This window comes from Gopherus flavomarginatus, chromosome 1 (assembly GCF_025201925.1).
Source record: "Gopherus flavomarginatus isolate rGopFla2 chromosome 1, rGopFla2.mat.asm, whole genome shotgun sequence".
In the NCBI taxonomy this organism is placed as follows: Eukaryota; Metazoa; Chordata; order Testudines; family Testudinidae; genus Gopherus; species Gopherus flavomarginatus.
In genome coordinates, this window is record NC_066617.1 from 133047321 (window position 1) to 133063743 (window position 16423).

At 39.5% G+C, this 16423-nt stretch overlaps 2 protein-coding genes across 8 annotated transcripts in view; one reads left to right on the forward strand and one right to left on the reverse strand.

Annotated features, from left to right (window-relative positions):
* PHF21B (PHD finger protein 21B) overlaps positions 1–10815 on the reverse strand; it is a 244166-nt gene extending 233351 nt beyond the window's left edge. For 2 of the 7 annotated variants that reach the window (XM_050924809.1, XM_050924831.1), the window contains exons 1-3: positions 10444–10815; positions 9873–9905; positions 9524–9589 (exon numbers count right to left, since the gene is read on the reverse strand). In XM_050924809.1, coding sequence (XP_050780766.1) covers positions 9524–9589; positions 9873–9905; positions 10444–10497 — 153 coding nt within the window. In that variant the 5' untranslated portion in view covers positions 10498–10815. The remainder of the gene's footprint in view (positions 1–9523; positions 9590–9872; positions 9906–10443) is intronic. The other 5 variants (XR_007769592.1, XM_050924777.1, XM_050924816.1 and 2 more) reach the window with 5 other exon arrangements.
* UPK3A (uroplakin 3A) overlaps positions 1–16423 on the forward strand; it is an 897123-nt gene that overhangs the window by 370776 nt on the left and 509924 nt on the right. The gene's annotated exons all lie outside the window — the stretch shown is intronic.

The following is a 16423-nucleotide window of genomic DNA, read 5'->3' on the forward strand; positions in this document are numbered from 1 at the left end:
ACTGTTATCTAAAAAGTAGTAAAGATAACAGATTACCCATAAAAGGGGACAGTAACAGACTGCTTTATATTGGTTTTACAATTCCAGTTATTTCTTGATGTATTTGGATTTTAAAATGGTAGGTTTCTGATAAGAAGAAGAAAAAATTATAAATGTTCCTGTTGCTGTAAGATTCCATTCAATTTTAGTACAGCGAAGAACAGATTAAAATAACTCCATTTAGGAGCTGAGAGTAAATAATCAACAAATCTAGAAACCGGTCAGTGCCGTGTACATGAGTTAGCACACCGAAGAAAGCACAGTGTGGGAGGGAGGTGGATTGCAAGAAGCAAACTTGTGTTTATTTTAAACACTGTGTCCAATCAAAATAGTCATATCTGCATCTATTTCTAAGAGGAAGCAAAGTCACTATGTATTTAACATAGTATAATGCCTTTTTCATCAATTAAGACAACAGAACAGATACAAATGAACCAATCAGGGATTTAGAGTGAGCTATCAGTGTTAGAAAGCTAGCCTGAACATTCCAGTTGAGTCACCACAGAGAAGTGGGGGGGGAGGGGGAGAAAGGGGGGAAATAAATTACTGTGTGCAACTCCATCTGCAAACTGCTTCTCCCGCACTGGTATGTAATAAAATGTGTTGCTAAGATACAAGCTGCTAAAGAAGTTCATTAAAGGACACTTTAAACAAAGCTGCCAGACTCTTTTCCCTTTAAAGACTGCTTATTTGGTTCTGTCCCTTGTATTTATAATTAGATCCTCTATATGAAGAGATTGTACTCCATCCAAGCCTACTCAGCAAGGAATGTTAACAAAATAACGTAAATCAGACTGACTTTGGTTATATATATTTATGGGCTGCAGGGATGTTTACAGAAACATATTTAGGTTCCACTTTTACTGTTTAATGAGAAATAAACCTTTAAAAAGTAGCTTCTCCATTAGCTGGAAAGTGGAATTGTCAATTTCTATAATGGCATTTTACTTTCTCGTCACTCTGACCTAACTTTTAGAATGGATGAGAATACTGTAGGAAAAAGAGCCTGGGTCTTTGTTGTTAAGTTTGGAATCTGGGAGGCATCTGTCTCTTAACTTACCTTTCATGTGCAAAACAATATTATGCTACAGACACTGAAAAAGAGACCCAGATTATTTATGCCTTTCTGCTGGCAATTTGTCCAGTTTTTCATCTGTATTTTGGTTCCTAGACATATTAACAATTTACAAAACTTCCTTGATCTTAATGCATTAACAACACCAATAAGTCTATTTTGTGACATTTTCTTTCAGGCAAAGATACGTTATCAGGGAGGCCTTTTTCTGACCTTCTACAGAATTCTTCTCCTCTCTGTAGTGACGTCTTGATAATGGGGATTTTTGTTGTGGTAGGGGGAGGGGAGAGGGTGAAGAGGGAGCAAGATATTTTTTGTATTTGCTTACTGTGCTGAAAAATTATAATTTAAGAAATAATTCTAGCATTTATCTGTGGTGCATTTAACAGCATATGAAATGCATAAATCATAGAGCAGAGTTAGTATTACTGATTATAGGAAATGCTACTTGTCACTTTGTAACCTGCATCTCATATTAAATTCTGTATCACAGTCACCAGTATGTATATATTTTTAATTACATTTTCAGGCTCATTTACATGCGCATATTGGCTTTCTGCCTGAATGATATAAAAAAGAAAGACCTTTGTACACGCGCGCACACACACACACACACACACTTGAATCTGTACATCTGAGAGACAGGAATCTTGTCTCATCTTTTTCATACTTAAGAAAAGCTTCAATTCGTCAATAAATCTTTAGGCAATTCTAGCTGATTCAAGGAGCTTCAGAAAATGGAAAATTACAGAAAATGCAGGTTAATCTGTGTTGCATGTCAAGGGTTTCAATGTTCTCACTTGACTTATGTTAATCAAAATGCAATTTTTTTTTTATTTTTTTTTTTTACTTTCGGTAATCTTTAAAATCTGTTATCAATAGCTGAGTTAGCTCAAAAAGTCTCTTCCCTTCCTCCCCTTCTCCCTGGATGCAAGATAAGCTACCTCATAAAGAAAGGACAACATTATCAAGTGAAATAGGTCTGGAAAGAAAAACCTCCTATATACTATACAAATTTGATTTCTGTTTCACGCCCAGTGACATATTTCTGTTGATAAGATGTAAGTAATCAGACAAATTTTTAGGCAAACACTCTCTTCTTGCCACAGCCTGTACACCTAGTCTCTTAGGGCTAAATCCAAACTTTGAAAATGAGCACCATTTCTCAAAACACACAGATCAGCACTGCAGATCATTTCTACAGAATTCTTGGACAAAATGCTACACTAGAGTTACTTGTGTTGATTTTACTGCAGCCACATTCAGGCCTAGTTCTGTGTTTTACTTTCCAGCAGCCAAGTGCATCCATTTCTATCCTACACTTGGGCCACACATTTACTATTCTGTGAGTTAAAAAAAAATGCTGATTAATATACAAAGAAAAAGGAAAAAAATATGAAACAGTCTGCATGTGCTGTGCAAAAAAAAAAAAAAAAGTAGTACGTATTTGATTTCAATAGATGCTTACTATTAGGAGTCAGAGGTTGTAGCTAGAACTAAGCCGCATCAGCAATTTCATATGACACTCTAGAAATTGCTACTACATAACAATAAGTAGCTGATTCAAAAAAAATGAAAGCGCACGCTTAAGGAAGTACATTTTATCTTCAGAAGAGCATTTTCAAACAATAAGGTAGTACCACCTTAAGTAAAAAAGAAATCCTCAAATATGATATATGTAAGGGAAATGTACATAGGATGATTTAACAAGGGGAGGTGAAAAGACAGACCAAACATGATTCTGTCAGGCTAAACTAACTGACTTTATTTTAATGGCAGAAAAACGCATTTGCATTTCAATTAATCCAATTCTTTTTTTGTTCTTCTTTATTCTTATCTTAACTTGCAGCATTTTTTTTATACGTTGCCAGCTTCAGTTGACTATGCATGTAGAAATTGCCCCCTTTTTGACATCATGGTCACACATACACCATTTACCATGGCCTTGTCTGCCTGATTTGCAAACTTCTATCCTTTAACTCTATTGATTAGAAACTGCATTGATGCCTTAGATTTATGTGGGGAGGAGGGGGGTAACTGTATCATTTTATAATCAGTGTATATTTTATCTTTACCATAAAGAGGAAAGCACAGAGGAAAAAGTTAAATTAACTCTGTATTAATGTGCCTTTATACGCCTTTATAGCTTTCACCTAAAAAATCAAATCTGGAATGAGATGAGATATGGCTTCCTTAACTTGAACAAAAAAAGTGTTTAGAATGATGCACTGTCCCACTGGAAATGTGATTTCATATTACACTACAAAACCCATTTCCCTAGTCTCATACTTGAGAGAGACACTTAGGGCGATAGTCTACTTTCTCACCGCAAGGAAAATTCCCATTGAAGTCAACAGACCAGATCCTCAGCTGGAGTAAACTGGCATAGCTCCATTGAGGCCACACTGATCTGGATGAGCTGAGGATCTGGACCACTAATGAAACTTCTGTGAAAAGAGTGAGAGGGGATTGTGGCCTGTAAGCTCTGCATACATACATAACACTTTCTAACTCTGTGACACAGGATACCTACAAAATACATTCCACACATACAACAAAAGTTTCGGTAATATGTTTGCTATCAAAGCATCAAATATTTAAGAACAAATATCTGCTTGCTGCAGTACAATTAAACATTTTACAACATGTAACAGGTAGCAAGTACCTTTAGTGTAAGACTACATGTGAAATAAAAAGATATTGTTACTATAATTCCTTTTTCTGAATAGACAAAGGCATTAGAAGGGGAAAAAATTGCTAAATCACAGGGATAATCATCATAGCCAGCTCCTCTAATGAGGCATCATGGGATTACTGGCGTTATTATAAGAGTCATCTTATTGAAGAAATTCAGAGTTAATTGAAATCAATTGTACTGTTCTGACAGCAGGTGTTTTAAGTGGCTAAAATATCAAAGTGTACTCTTTAAAATGGTTAGAATGAATGTTACATTCACTTTCCAACTCTTAGCACTGCCAAGTGACATACTGTACATGTACAGAATAGTGTACAGTAAAAGAAAAATGCTAGAATAATACCACATTTCACCTGCCAGTCAGACTGCCACCAAGCAAATGTTGATCAAAATTCCCTTCAGCGCTATGTTTACATTCAGGGTTGGCAATTTCAGTGGTTTTTATAAGGGCAAATCAAACGCAAAGCAGAAAGCCACAAGTATGTTTGTGCTGTGCTTCAAACTATGTGAAAATGCTTTATACAGCCTTTCCTCCCCTCCCCCAATATGGGCATCTAATCTCATGTAACTTTATTGAAAGCATAAAGAAGAATGCTAGGATTGCCTTTATATAAACTATATTCCCAAATTTCCTCTCCAAGGAGCTGATGGTAAATTTGTCATTTTTTACTCAGATAGCAAAGCAACCAATAAATTACTAGCTGATTGTAGTAAAACATAAGGAACTATAGCTTTCTAAATTACCAGCCCAGAGCTAATCTTCACTTAGATCCAATAACTTTACTTGATTTTCCATTTGTTCAGAAGTCCCAGTGAAGTCAATAGAAGCTCTGAGTACAGGACTGCAAAGTCAAGCCCACATTTAAATTACTTCTTGTGTCTGCATTTAAAGACTCAAAGCATAATTGGATAGTTCAAAATTCCACTTCAAGGTTCATCACCAATTTAGAGCCTGATCCAAAGCCATGATCCAATGGGAATACTGGGGCAGAGACTGTCTTTTTGTTCTGTTTTTAGCACCTAGCACAGTGGGCTCTTGGTCCACGACTAAGGCTCCTAGGTGCTACTTCAATACAAATAAATAAATAATAATCTCTATTGACTTCAATGAGCATTGGATATGGCCCTTAAATCCAAATGGATACTACTGCCACCAAAATAAATTTAGAGTTCTCTCTCTCTCTCTGAGTTTGTCTTTCTGTGGGCAGAATTTGACCTTGGTTCTACTTAATTTGGAAACCCCATTCTGGTCTTATCTCTGTTTTCATTGACACTTGCAACCTCTATTTTATTTCAACAATTTTGAAAGTACCCAACATATGAAATACTGAGCTTTAGCAAATGTCAATAATTTCCCCTTTAACATGTGTAAACAATGCTGCCATTTTCAGGCATAGCACAGCTTGGATTTCACTAAACCAAAAAACACCGCTCTGAAAGATAGACACAACATATGTAAAGCAGACATCTTGAACGAAAGAGTCTCCAACAAACTCCCCATGCTTAAGAAGTGCACACTAATTTTACAAAGTCTAACATATCCCATGAAGATATTTTGACAGGGGTCACCAATGGCAAAATACAGTCAATGGTTTAATTTCAGATATGCACTACAAAAAGACAAACCAGCAATAACCCCACCTTGGGACAGCCTCTTTGAGACTAATGTTGATTTTCTATGTAGATAGTAAATTATGGTAAAGAAATGAGGCAATGCACAAGTGAATGGCATATACATAATGTCTTTCAGGAAGACATATTTTTATTGCTGTGCTCCAGGACAGGCCGTTTGAATTCAGAGTTCATCACAGTTGAAAATATAGCTGTCTACACATCCTTACTGTTAATTTTCCAAGACCTGGTTTACCACCCAATGCTGATGACAGAAACAGTTTAACTTGTGATTTGGGTTTTTGTTTTGTTTTTTAATCAGTTAAGTGTTATTATTAAGAAGTAACTTAAAAAAAAACAACAAACCAGCATACTGACTTTGTGGCCAAACAGAACACACAAAAATATGTGCAGCAAAGTACCTCAAATGTGCTTTTAAAGAACAAACCTGGTTCTTATGATTACTCTTTTATTTACATATAAATGCTTATTGCTTGACAATTTAGATAAAAACGTTACTGCTGCTCTGCATGTGATGTGGATTCAAGGTGTAAAACCACTGGACCAACTAATGGAGTCTTCACACATCATATCTTGTTAAAGAAGAGGTAACCCACTCTCAAACGGTATTACAATTCATCAAAACTATAGTGCACACAATGTGTAGGGAGACTCACATAAGACAAGTCTAACTTTGCCTTTCTGAGCAAGAGGTAAACTTAAGTATTGATGTAAGTGACATTAAAAAAACAAAGAACATCTTTCGTATTTTCCCAACATTTTCAAATAATTTATTATAAATTACATTTAATTCCATAATCCTGTACATTGACAATGTAGGAGAAACACTGGATAACTGTACAGAAATTTAATTTGGTTGTAAATTGAAATCTAATCTCTTGCATAAGTCTATGTTTAGCACATTTGAGCCCATGCCCAAATGCTTGTATCTGTCTGGATACTTCTGTCTGTGTTCTTATTTTTAATTTTTAAAAAAAGTAAAAGTTGCAATAAATTCCAATGGCTCAGAAGGGAAACTGATGACTGGGACAGTGAAAAATACTTCTCCCCATGGTTATATTTTTAAACAGTTGTAGTTAGTGTGATGATCTATTCATTTTACTATCTATTTCATCATCCACATGTGCATTTTAACTGAAATGTAATCTTAATATCTTCTGTATTTAGTGCATGCACAATAAAGGCCAAAATTATCATGTTCTAAATCATAGAATAGAATATCAGGGTTGGAAAGGACTTCAGGATGTTATCTATTCCAAACCCCTGCTCAAAGCGGGACCAATCCCCAGACAGTTTTTTACCCCAGTTCCCTAAATGGCTCCCTCAAGGATTGAGCTCACAACTCTAGATTTAGCAGGCCAATACTCAAACCACTGAGCTATCCCTCCCCCCATTTTATAGCTTAAACAAATCTACAACTGATTTAAAAATAAATTAAAAACCCACTGTTTTCAAAAGTATATATTAAAACAATCACTTCTGTCCCTCCAAACTACATAAGGTTTCTTTAAATGTATAACAGGATGGAGGGGGCACTGTACTCATGCAAGCAAGAGGCTGAAATCAGTAATAGATCCATGATTGGTCAAACACCTACTATACTCATTTTAAAGGCACCTCTATCATACCCTGTAGCACCTGATAATTCAGTGATGGACTTTTTCTAAGGAGAAATTGCTAATCATACCAAAACCTGCAAATTTACATTATATTTTTGTGACGTGTTCAAAGGCTGAGCCCTCCAAACTCATTTCATTTGTGACCTAAGAAAGATTTAAACCAGGCCCCCAGAGGTGGCAGTCTGGAGCAACAGCACGCTAAATCACCACCTAGCCCCTATTGCATATGATGTCAAAATAAGCAGAAGAAATATAATACTGTCCACTTTTGTAGAAAAATACTAGTTTCAATCACTAGGCCAATATTTACATTTTTCTGATTTTTATTTTTAATTACTTTGCACTTTACGGGGATTTTTAGAAAATAGGGTGAGTAGTGGGAGTTAAAAAGATATCATGTAACCCTTGTTTACTAGTTAGTTTGAGATTCAAAGAAAATGTTGTGTAAGACTGATAACAATACTCGACACCCAGCTGCATCAGAATGTTCAAACTGTATTTTCAGATGTCTCTCTGCCTTATCTAAATTCCAGCATGTCACATAATAAATAGCTTCTCATTTACTATCATCATAAAAATTTAAACAGCCTTGAAATAGTTGCTACAATAGAGAAAAAACGATCAAATGTATGTTCTAAATACCACTTAAAACCAGTAAAACTATTTCCATATTGAAGAAAGAACACATAAAGATGCATTGTTGCAGTAAAGGCTGTTACCTTGTTTTAAAAAAATCCTCTACTCAGTGTGGTAGTATTAGAGTCAACAACTTGCTGTTTTACACAGCATAAAAGGACTAACAGCCCTTAGCTATCATGTAGTGTCAGATTTGCTTTAAAAAATAAAGTATGAGATTTGATTCTATACAGTGATTAAACATCTTTGTGCTCTGCTGAGTAGAGTATTCTATCCCCTCCCCCCTCCAAAAATGGCATCAAAGCAATCAAAATGGTAATGTTCAGCATGAATGGGGTCCCATCCCCCACCTTCAAACTCTGCAGACTTTTCTCCATGTTAGGAAGAAACCAACACCCCTTCTTCACAAAATGGAAGCTTCCACTACCAAATTGAGAGTGCTGACAAATTCTGATTACAATAAACTGGGCGGAAAAGGGTTGCATATAATCACCATCATCTATGCATGCATTCTATGAGCACGTATTAAATATGCACGGATTACTTTTCAACTTTAACCACAACTCCATGCACACACACACACAAATAATTCCCCCTCTTCCCCCCAGGAATATTACAAATGCCGAGGTTTCTTTCCTAGGGTGGAAGATTTTTTGTTTTGTGATGGGGTAAGAAAGAAAAAAAAGGCGCTGTTCCAAGTTTTGGTGCTGAAAGAGCTGCTGCATTCCGAAGGAATCGCGATCGATTCAGCTGGGGAAAGGAGAGGGGTGATGGAGTAGGATCTAGCTGCCAAAGGGGCTTTTGGAAACCTGCATGATCCTGCAGAGTGGGGAGGCGGGGGGGGTTGTGATGGGGGGGGTGGAACGGTGAAAGTTCTTTGCTATGGGGACTCAATCCGGCAGATCATGGACTCGCTTTCCAGGCTGCTGCTGCTTGGTTTAAGCATTAGAAGTACTGAAAGTGGAAGGAACGGGGGGCAAGGAAGAGAGAGAGAGAGAGAGGTAGGTGGGGGGAGCCGGGGGGCGCCGGGGGAAAACATGGGGCTGCGGAGCGTTCAATGGCATCTGATCGTGGTGCTGAAACCTAACAATCACAGCTCCTCGCCATCAGCTGATCTAACCCAACAAACTCACAATAGAGAACTTTCTTTCATCCTGAAAGAGGATTAAGGGCTGAGGAGGTGTCAAACATTGCACTATACACGGGTCACTTGAAACAAAAATAAAAAATAAAAGTTTATTGGGGGGGAGAGGAAGGTTTCTATTTTGTTTTGTTTCCTCTCCTCAGATTTTCCTATAACTGGAACAGGTTATTCTTAAAAAAGTGAAAGTGCCTAAGTGAACTCAAATCCAAAGCTAATACGTCAGATCAGACCAAGGGAAGAGAAAGACAAGTGCAAAAAAAGTGATCAATAAAAATCAGTTTTGCAATTGACACTAGAAATGGCTTCGACCTGGGCTCCAGTCTCCTTGTTCCCAACTCTTGCACAGCACATTGCATGGAAGTGCACAAAGTAGCCCAAGACAGGAGATTTTTCCATATTCCTAAAACATGTCGACCAACTCAAAATGGACGCCTCATTTTTTTTATTATTTTTTTTACGTTTTAACTACTGCTTATCTTTTTACTATTATTATAACCCCCACCCCAGGAAAGGGATCTAAGAAACGGATCTTGTTTTGAAAACATACATTTTCTCACTTTACACTTAGGAAAATGGATGTTTTATTCTCTGCTCACGTATTTTTCAGCTAACGCAGCCACTTTTAGGATGTTTAGAAAGTGCATTGGGGGAAAAAAACAGAACTGAATCGATCTATTCCTTACTTGTTTTTCATTAAGAGCTGCTATTCTTGATTGCCTTTCATGGATTTGTTTCTTAAGATCACCGTTCTGCAAAAATGGCAATAAAATGCATATTAAAGGCAAAGTGTAAAACTAACCCGTCATGAATAAACTTGAGATTAGACATTGTTCAAAGGCAAAACCGTTTCATCAACGCCGTACAAAAGCATGCACACACACATAAACACCCTCTTTAGTCAAAAAGCTCAGTGAAGACTACAAAATGAGATCTCTTACTGATAAAGTTTCTCATCCTGCTGTCCCGGCACAACTGCGCTTATTACAGCAGGAATAAAATACTGAAGAAGAGGAAAAAAGGATCTGCATTTACCTGTGGATCTTGCTTCATCTGTGCAACTAGTTTCTATAAAAAAAAATCACCCCAAAAAAGGAGGAATTAGAAACTGTTTCAAGTTTAATGGATTTTTTTAAAAATGTGTGTGTGTGTGTCGGGAAGGGGGAGGGAGGGGGGTAAGGAACAAAGAGGCAAGTAAACACTGCGAGTCAGTTTCAAGCAAAGCTCATAAATATTCAAGTCTCGTCCTAATCTCTCCAACACACACAGGCACCAACCGCAATGTTAACTCCGATTCTCCACAACACACACACACACACACACACAACTCGGCCGAACAGTCTCCCAAACTACTTTTGCAAAGTGTTCGATATTCCAAGGGGGATCCGGGAGCGGGGGGGGGCTCTCGCCGGCTCCCCCAGGCTCAGCTCCAGCCTCCCCCCTCTTCACTCTCACTCCCAGCCCCCCTCCCCTGATCGATAGACCCTGCGACAAGCAGCGAACGCTCCTCGCTCAGCATGCGAGGCTGGCTCCCTGCGGGTCCCCCGCCCCCCCCAGCCGCCCGCTCGCGCACCCCGGGGCCAGCCGCGCGGGCTCGCGGCGTTACCTGGTGACACTGGATTTCCACTTTTAACGCCTCTTGCAAGCTCTGTAGCTCCATCCCTGCAACTTGCCCGGCACTTTGCTGCCACTTTCGGAACCCGGCGAAGTTTCTTTTGTTTTTGTTCCGTTGGCTCTCGGGGAGGGGGGCGTTGTTGGTTTTTTCTCCGCGGCCACAAACCAGCCCCCCCTCAGACAAGCCCACCCCGAGCAGCGCAATTTAAAAAAAAAAAAAAGCCACAACAACAATCGAAAGAAACAACTACTCAGGCTGCACAGCAAGTTCTTTGCCTCTTTGCTAGGGACACAGACTCATCACTCACTTTCCGCCAAACTAGGGGGGGGACTCCGCCCCAGCCCCCCTGCCAGCGCTGCGCCCGGGGCCCCAGGCGGCCCCCGCTCCGCCCAGGAGCCGAGTAACCGCCTCCCGCAGCCCGCCCGCCCTCCGGTGGGGACGAGGGGGACTTAAAACGGCAGGGACTATATTTTCTCAGAGTGCGCGCCTTGATTTCACTTTGCCTCGGGAAAAGTTGTGCCACGGCTGTCAATGCTAATTCGGAGGTGCCCGGATGGAGCGAGGGGAGGGGAGGGAAAGGGACTGAAAGCTCCTCGCCTGGCGCATGCGCCGCGCGGTGCCGCGGCGGGCGAGAGGACAACAAAGTAAGTGATGGAGAGCAAGGGGAGCGCGAGTTCCCGGGCGTGGGGCGGCCGGGCCGGGCTGGGCTCTGCCCCGCGTCCCGCTGCCTCTGGGTGCCAGGGCCGCGGGCTCCCCCGCTGCGGGGCAAGGCGAGTGCTGGTGCTGCCTCCCTCTGCCCCTCACCGCGGCCGCGGGGCTGCTCTTGCCCGGCCTGGAACTGGAGGCAAGGGGCGGGCAGTATTAGATCGCCCCAAAGCAACACAGGCTGGGAAGGAGGCAAGTTTTTCTCACACACACACACGGGCTTTCATCCTGTCCTCTTTCCCCTTCCCTCTCTCCTCACCTTTCCCCTACACTCACTTGGATTCTTCTGCCTTTGCTCCACTCGCTTTCTTCCCTTTCCTCTTCCAGCTTTCGTGCTCCAAGATATTTAACTACCTGCCAGCTAATGAAGGCAACGAGGTCATTTTTTATCTTGTTCAATTTAAACAGGCTGGAAACTGGTTTCTTACATATCTTGTCAACACACACGTTATTGATAATTGGGAGTTAGGGTTTAAGGAAGGATTTGAAAATAAGGTGGTCTTCTCCAAACACACACAACCTAACTTTGAAGGTTGAGGCTAAAGTTCCAATATATTAAAAAAAAAAAACGAGTGTGTGAAAATGCACAGTAACCATGACCCAACCAGCCTTCTGCTCTGCCTGTGTATCATCACCTTGATAACAGCCAGAAACTTATCCTATGCACAGAGTTGCTCTGGTTTAACTAAAGGTGAAATGATGCAGTTATTTGTGTGATTGTGTGTATAGAAACTTAGGCATGGTCTCCACAAGAAAATCCACACCCCTGAGTGACATAGTTAAGCCAACCTAAATCTCCGTATAGAGAAAGTAGTAGGTCGATGGAAGAATTATTTGATTAAGCTAGCTCCTATTTCTTGGGAAGATGGATTACCCAGGATGATGGGAGAACTTCTCCCGTTAGTGTCTACTCTGTCTGAAGTGCTATAGAGGTACAGCTGCACCTCTCTAGCATTTGAAGTGTAGCCAAGCCCTCAGTTTGTTAAATAACAGTGACAAGTCTAAGGTTATGTCTACACTACTGTACCGCTACTGTAAAATTTCCTGTGTAGACCTCTCCCACCGGCATAATTCAAACACCCCCAATGAGCGGTAGTAGCTACGTTGGCAGGAGACTTTCTGTCCACACCAGTGCTTTTGTCAGTGAAACTTATGTCAGTCACGGATGTTTTTTTCCACACCCCTGACAGACAAAAGTTTTGCTGACAAAAGTGCTAGTGTAGACTAAGCCTAAATTAATGTAAGAGAGATCATAACCAGAGTAGCACCAGTTTAACTAAATCAATGCAACATCACCTCTTGAGTCAAACCAGTGCAACTTGTGTGTGTGGACAAGCCTTAGTGACGTTAAAAACCACAAACACAGCTCAGGTTAATTTTATCTCTGACTCTCAAAATTAAGAACATACACAGTTAAGTGTTCAGCCTCTACATTCATGAGTTCATTACTAGTACCCTGATAATACTCTCATAGTGATTTCAAGCTGCACTCTTACTGATACTAACCTACCATACGGAAACTGGCAGAACACCACAGTGCTACAGCTGTGCTTGGACATAAAATTTTTAACTATAGAAATCTTTCTCCCCAAATAAAGACACCAATATCTACCAAGACAAATCTACTAAATCAAACCTAAAGTATCTAAGATGTTAAGAAAAGAAAAATCTTGCCAATTTCCATTAGACTTTTCAGAAATATTCTATCCTACCCTGACATAAGGTCATGTCTGTGAAATTCAAGGTGGCTTGTTCTTGGTTTGGCACAATTATGAATGAGGCGTCTTAACCAGACATAAAATTAAAAGCCTGTTTCAACCTTAGCTATTGGAAACACTAGAATCGTGATATATATTTATTTTTAAAATCTTTATTTGTGTTACTATCAACATATTCCTTATTGAAATTGACCAAATTAAAAAAATCTAATTTACTTTTCACCATTTGTTCACTTTTTTGAACATTTGGCTTGAACAATGAAAATAGACTGGTCAGTTTCACTTTCTGATGCTCTTTCTCTAGAGCACTTTTTCTGTGTTTGGATTGCAAACATTGCATGGAAAAGTTTAAAACCAAATAAATACAGTGTTTTAGTAGTTTGTATATGATGGCAGCTTTTTGTTATATCATGGGTTTTTTAATGAAAATATTATATTAATAAATCATAATCATAAAATCTTATTTAAACAATCTAAATAGTTAGGCTTCATCTATCTGCTGATTTCTCTAACTACTTTTTCTTAAACTCAACTTATAACAGAATTTATTAGATTTCATGATAAATAACTAGTTGGTGACCTAAAAGGTCAAGATAAACGGTAAAGTCCAACTACTTTATCACATATGGACTTGGTTTTACAGCCCTTACTCAGAAGAATAAGGACTAAGCGACCAATCCTATGCAAATACTTATGCACATGGAACACTTTATGAATGTGAGTTAATGGACCTACTCCTAGAAGCACAATTACGTATGTGCACAAGTATTTGCAAGATCATGGCCCAACAAAAGTAAAGGTTTGCTGGTTATACCCAGTAAAGCTCAGACCCTGAAACCACACAAGTAACATTGGGTTATGCATGCAGGGAATCCTATTGACCTGAATCAGTCTATTCACAGATTTAAAGTTACTCTTATGAATAAGCATTTACAAGATAAGGGCCTAAAGTCTTTGTGAATCAGAAGTAACTCCACTGAAATCAATTGTTATATGAGTGTAAAACTCATGAGAGATCAGTATCAGGCCCTAAGCTGGACTGTCTTTTTCTACATTTGTACAGCATCTACCACAACGGGTTCCTGGTCCATGACTAGGGCTCCTATGTACTATGGTAATACAAATAAATAATATAATAAAAATCTAACAATTGACTGAGTTATATTAATTGAAGCATGATTTATGTATTACTCATGACTCTATTGCTAGTCTGCTGACTGTTTCCGATCATAGTTTTGTATTGTTATAAAAAGCATGCATAGACCTACAACAGCAAATCATCTTTTTGAGTATTGTAAAATAATTATTCTTTCATCAAAATACAATTGGTAGTTGCATTTTGCCTAACTTTTGTTGTTTGAGAATGTTGGAGGGTCCCCCCAAACAGTAAACTTAAACCTTTATAAAAATGACCTGCAAGGAGTTCTTATTTTATCCCTACCACACCAATGAGATGACTATAGGAGAATAGTTTGAAAGTTTGCTTCAACATCTTTGCCATTCAAGAATTGGCTTATATGTTCACAGTGCAATGATTGGTCACAGATTACAATATCCAGGCAACATCAATATAAAGCACTAAACATAATGAAGTTGATTGCTATTCATCTATTGATACCGTTCTATTTGTTGTATAGGCAATTGTGTAAAATATATTAATCTGTCAAACATATTTCAGCAATAATTTTCTACTGCTATCTGTAAAAACTTTAACAGCTTTATGGAATGTACTCCAGCATGGTGAAATCTTGGTGACCAAATTATGGATGTATAATGGCTGGTACTAGAGGGAAAAGTCACAGTGAGCCCAGTTCCATCTGTGTTCTTGTATAGAGGGTAGCCATAATTTGGCTAGGGAGTGCAAGGGGGAAGGGAGACTAGCCAACACTACTGGCAGCGCTCCACAGAGGTAGCCTAAGCTTGGTGGGGAATGGTTATAACTCTGCTCCTCTTGAGCACCAGCTAATTGATGTAGCACTGAGAGAAGCACATGCTGTCCCATCAAGTGTTGCATATCCCATATGTAAGCACACTCTCTCCCACCCTAGGAGGTATTATCACTGCTCCTGGCTTCTGTAGGAGCAGTGCTCCCAGAAGTCCCCCACATGAGCTCTTCCCTTTCTCACAGTGAAGTTCAGGTTCATAGAGCCTTGATATGTACTTTTGGATATATTTTAAGTATACAATAACAATAATGTGCAATCGGCGGCATGCCATCTGTGCATGCCCAATCAGCTGTGCATTGTTCAACACGCAGCCTGCAGGATGATTCTGTCTGGCCACCATGAGGAACACCATTTTGTAGAACAAAGTGGCATTCTCCACACAACATGACCTTGCACTTACTGTACATGCAAGGTCATGTTGCATGGAGGACACCATTTTTGACCACCTCAGACATGTAAGTGTGTTGGTGCAAGTCTTGCTAAAAGAGTCATGGCATACCACTATGTGCAGTAAATGCAATGTGTCTGTCACTGAAAGTTTTGCATCCATATATGCAAAATTAAGTATATAGTGGCTACCTGTCTCCAGCTGTATTCTCTTGTCTTTTGTATAACTAATGTTTGACACTGTGAGCAGAAATTTCCTCTGGAAAATTCTATAAAAGTTTGGCTGTCTCACGCATTTCATTAATATCATACATCAATTCCATGAAGACATGGCTGGTCAAGTACTCTCAGATAGTGGCTTCTCAAAACAAAGCTGCATGCTGGCACCGGTCCTCTTTGGTCTCTTCTCAACAGCCATTCTGAATTACACAATTGTCAACTTTCAGAAGAGCATCTATAGAAAGTACAGAACTGATGCAAAACTCCAAAAGCTTTCTACACAGACAACAGTCCTTGAGGAACTCACATGTGAAGCCCTTTCTGCAGAGGACTGTCCTCTAGTAAGAGTATGTCTACACTGTGCTGCAGTGCAGACTATGGGTGTGTGAATTGCATAGTGCATCAAAATGGACTAACTGCCCTATGTGGATGCTGCTAGTGTGAACTAAAAGGGTACCTAGTTCATATTAACAGAGTCCTCTTTAAACAGTAGCATCCCCAGAAGGCAGTTAGAGTACGTTTTGGTATGCAGTTCATACTTCTGTAGTCTATGGTGCAGCACAGTGTAGACAGTTATAGTAAAAGTGACCTGCAGCTTACCCTTAATAGGTTCTCAGCAACAACTAAATAGGTTGGACTCACCAACAGCCTGGAAAAAACTGAAGCCATCTTCCAGCCAGACCCATCCACTACCACCACTGAGCCAAACATCACCATCGATGATACAAACCTAAAGAACATCAGTCCCTTTAACTACCTTGGCAGTACCATTTCAAGTAATATCAAACAGAATATGAAAGGCAAGTGAGGTCTTCAGAAGGTTGCCATGGGATACTCAACCAGCATACCATCAAACTGTCAACAAAACCAATGGATATACAATGCAGCAGTGACAGCATCCCTTTTGTACAGGCGTGAAACATGGACAGTTACCACAGACATCAAACAACTTGACCATTTTAATGTATTGTCTTTGCTCTAGTCTGAAGGTCCACT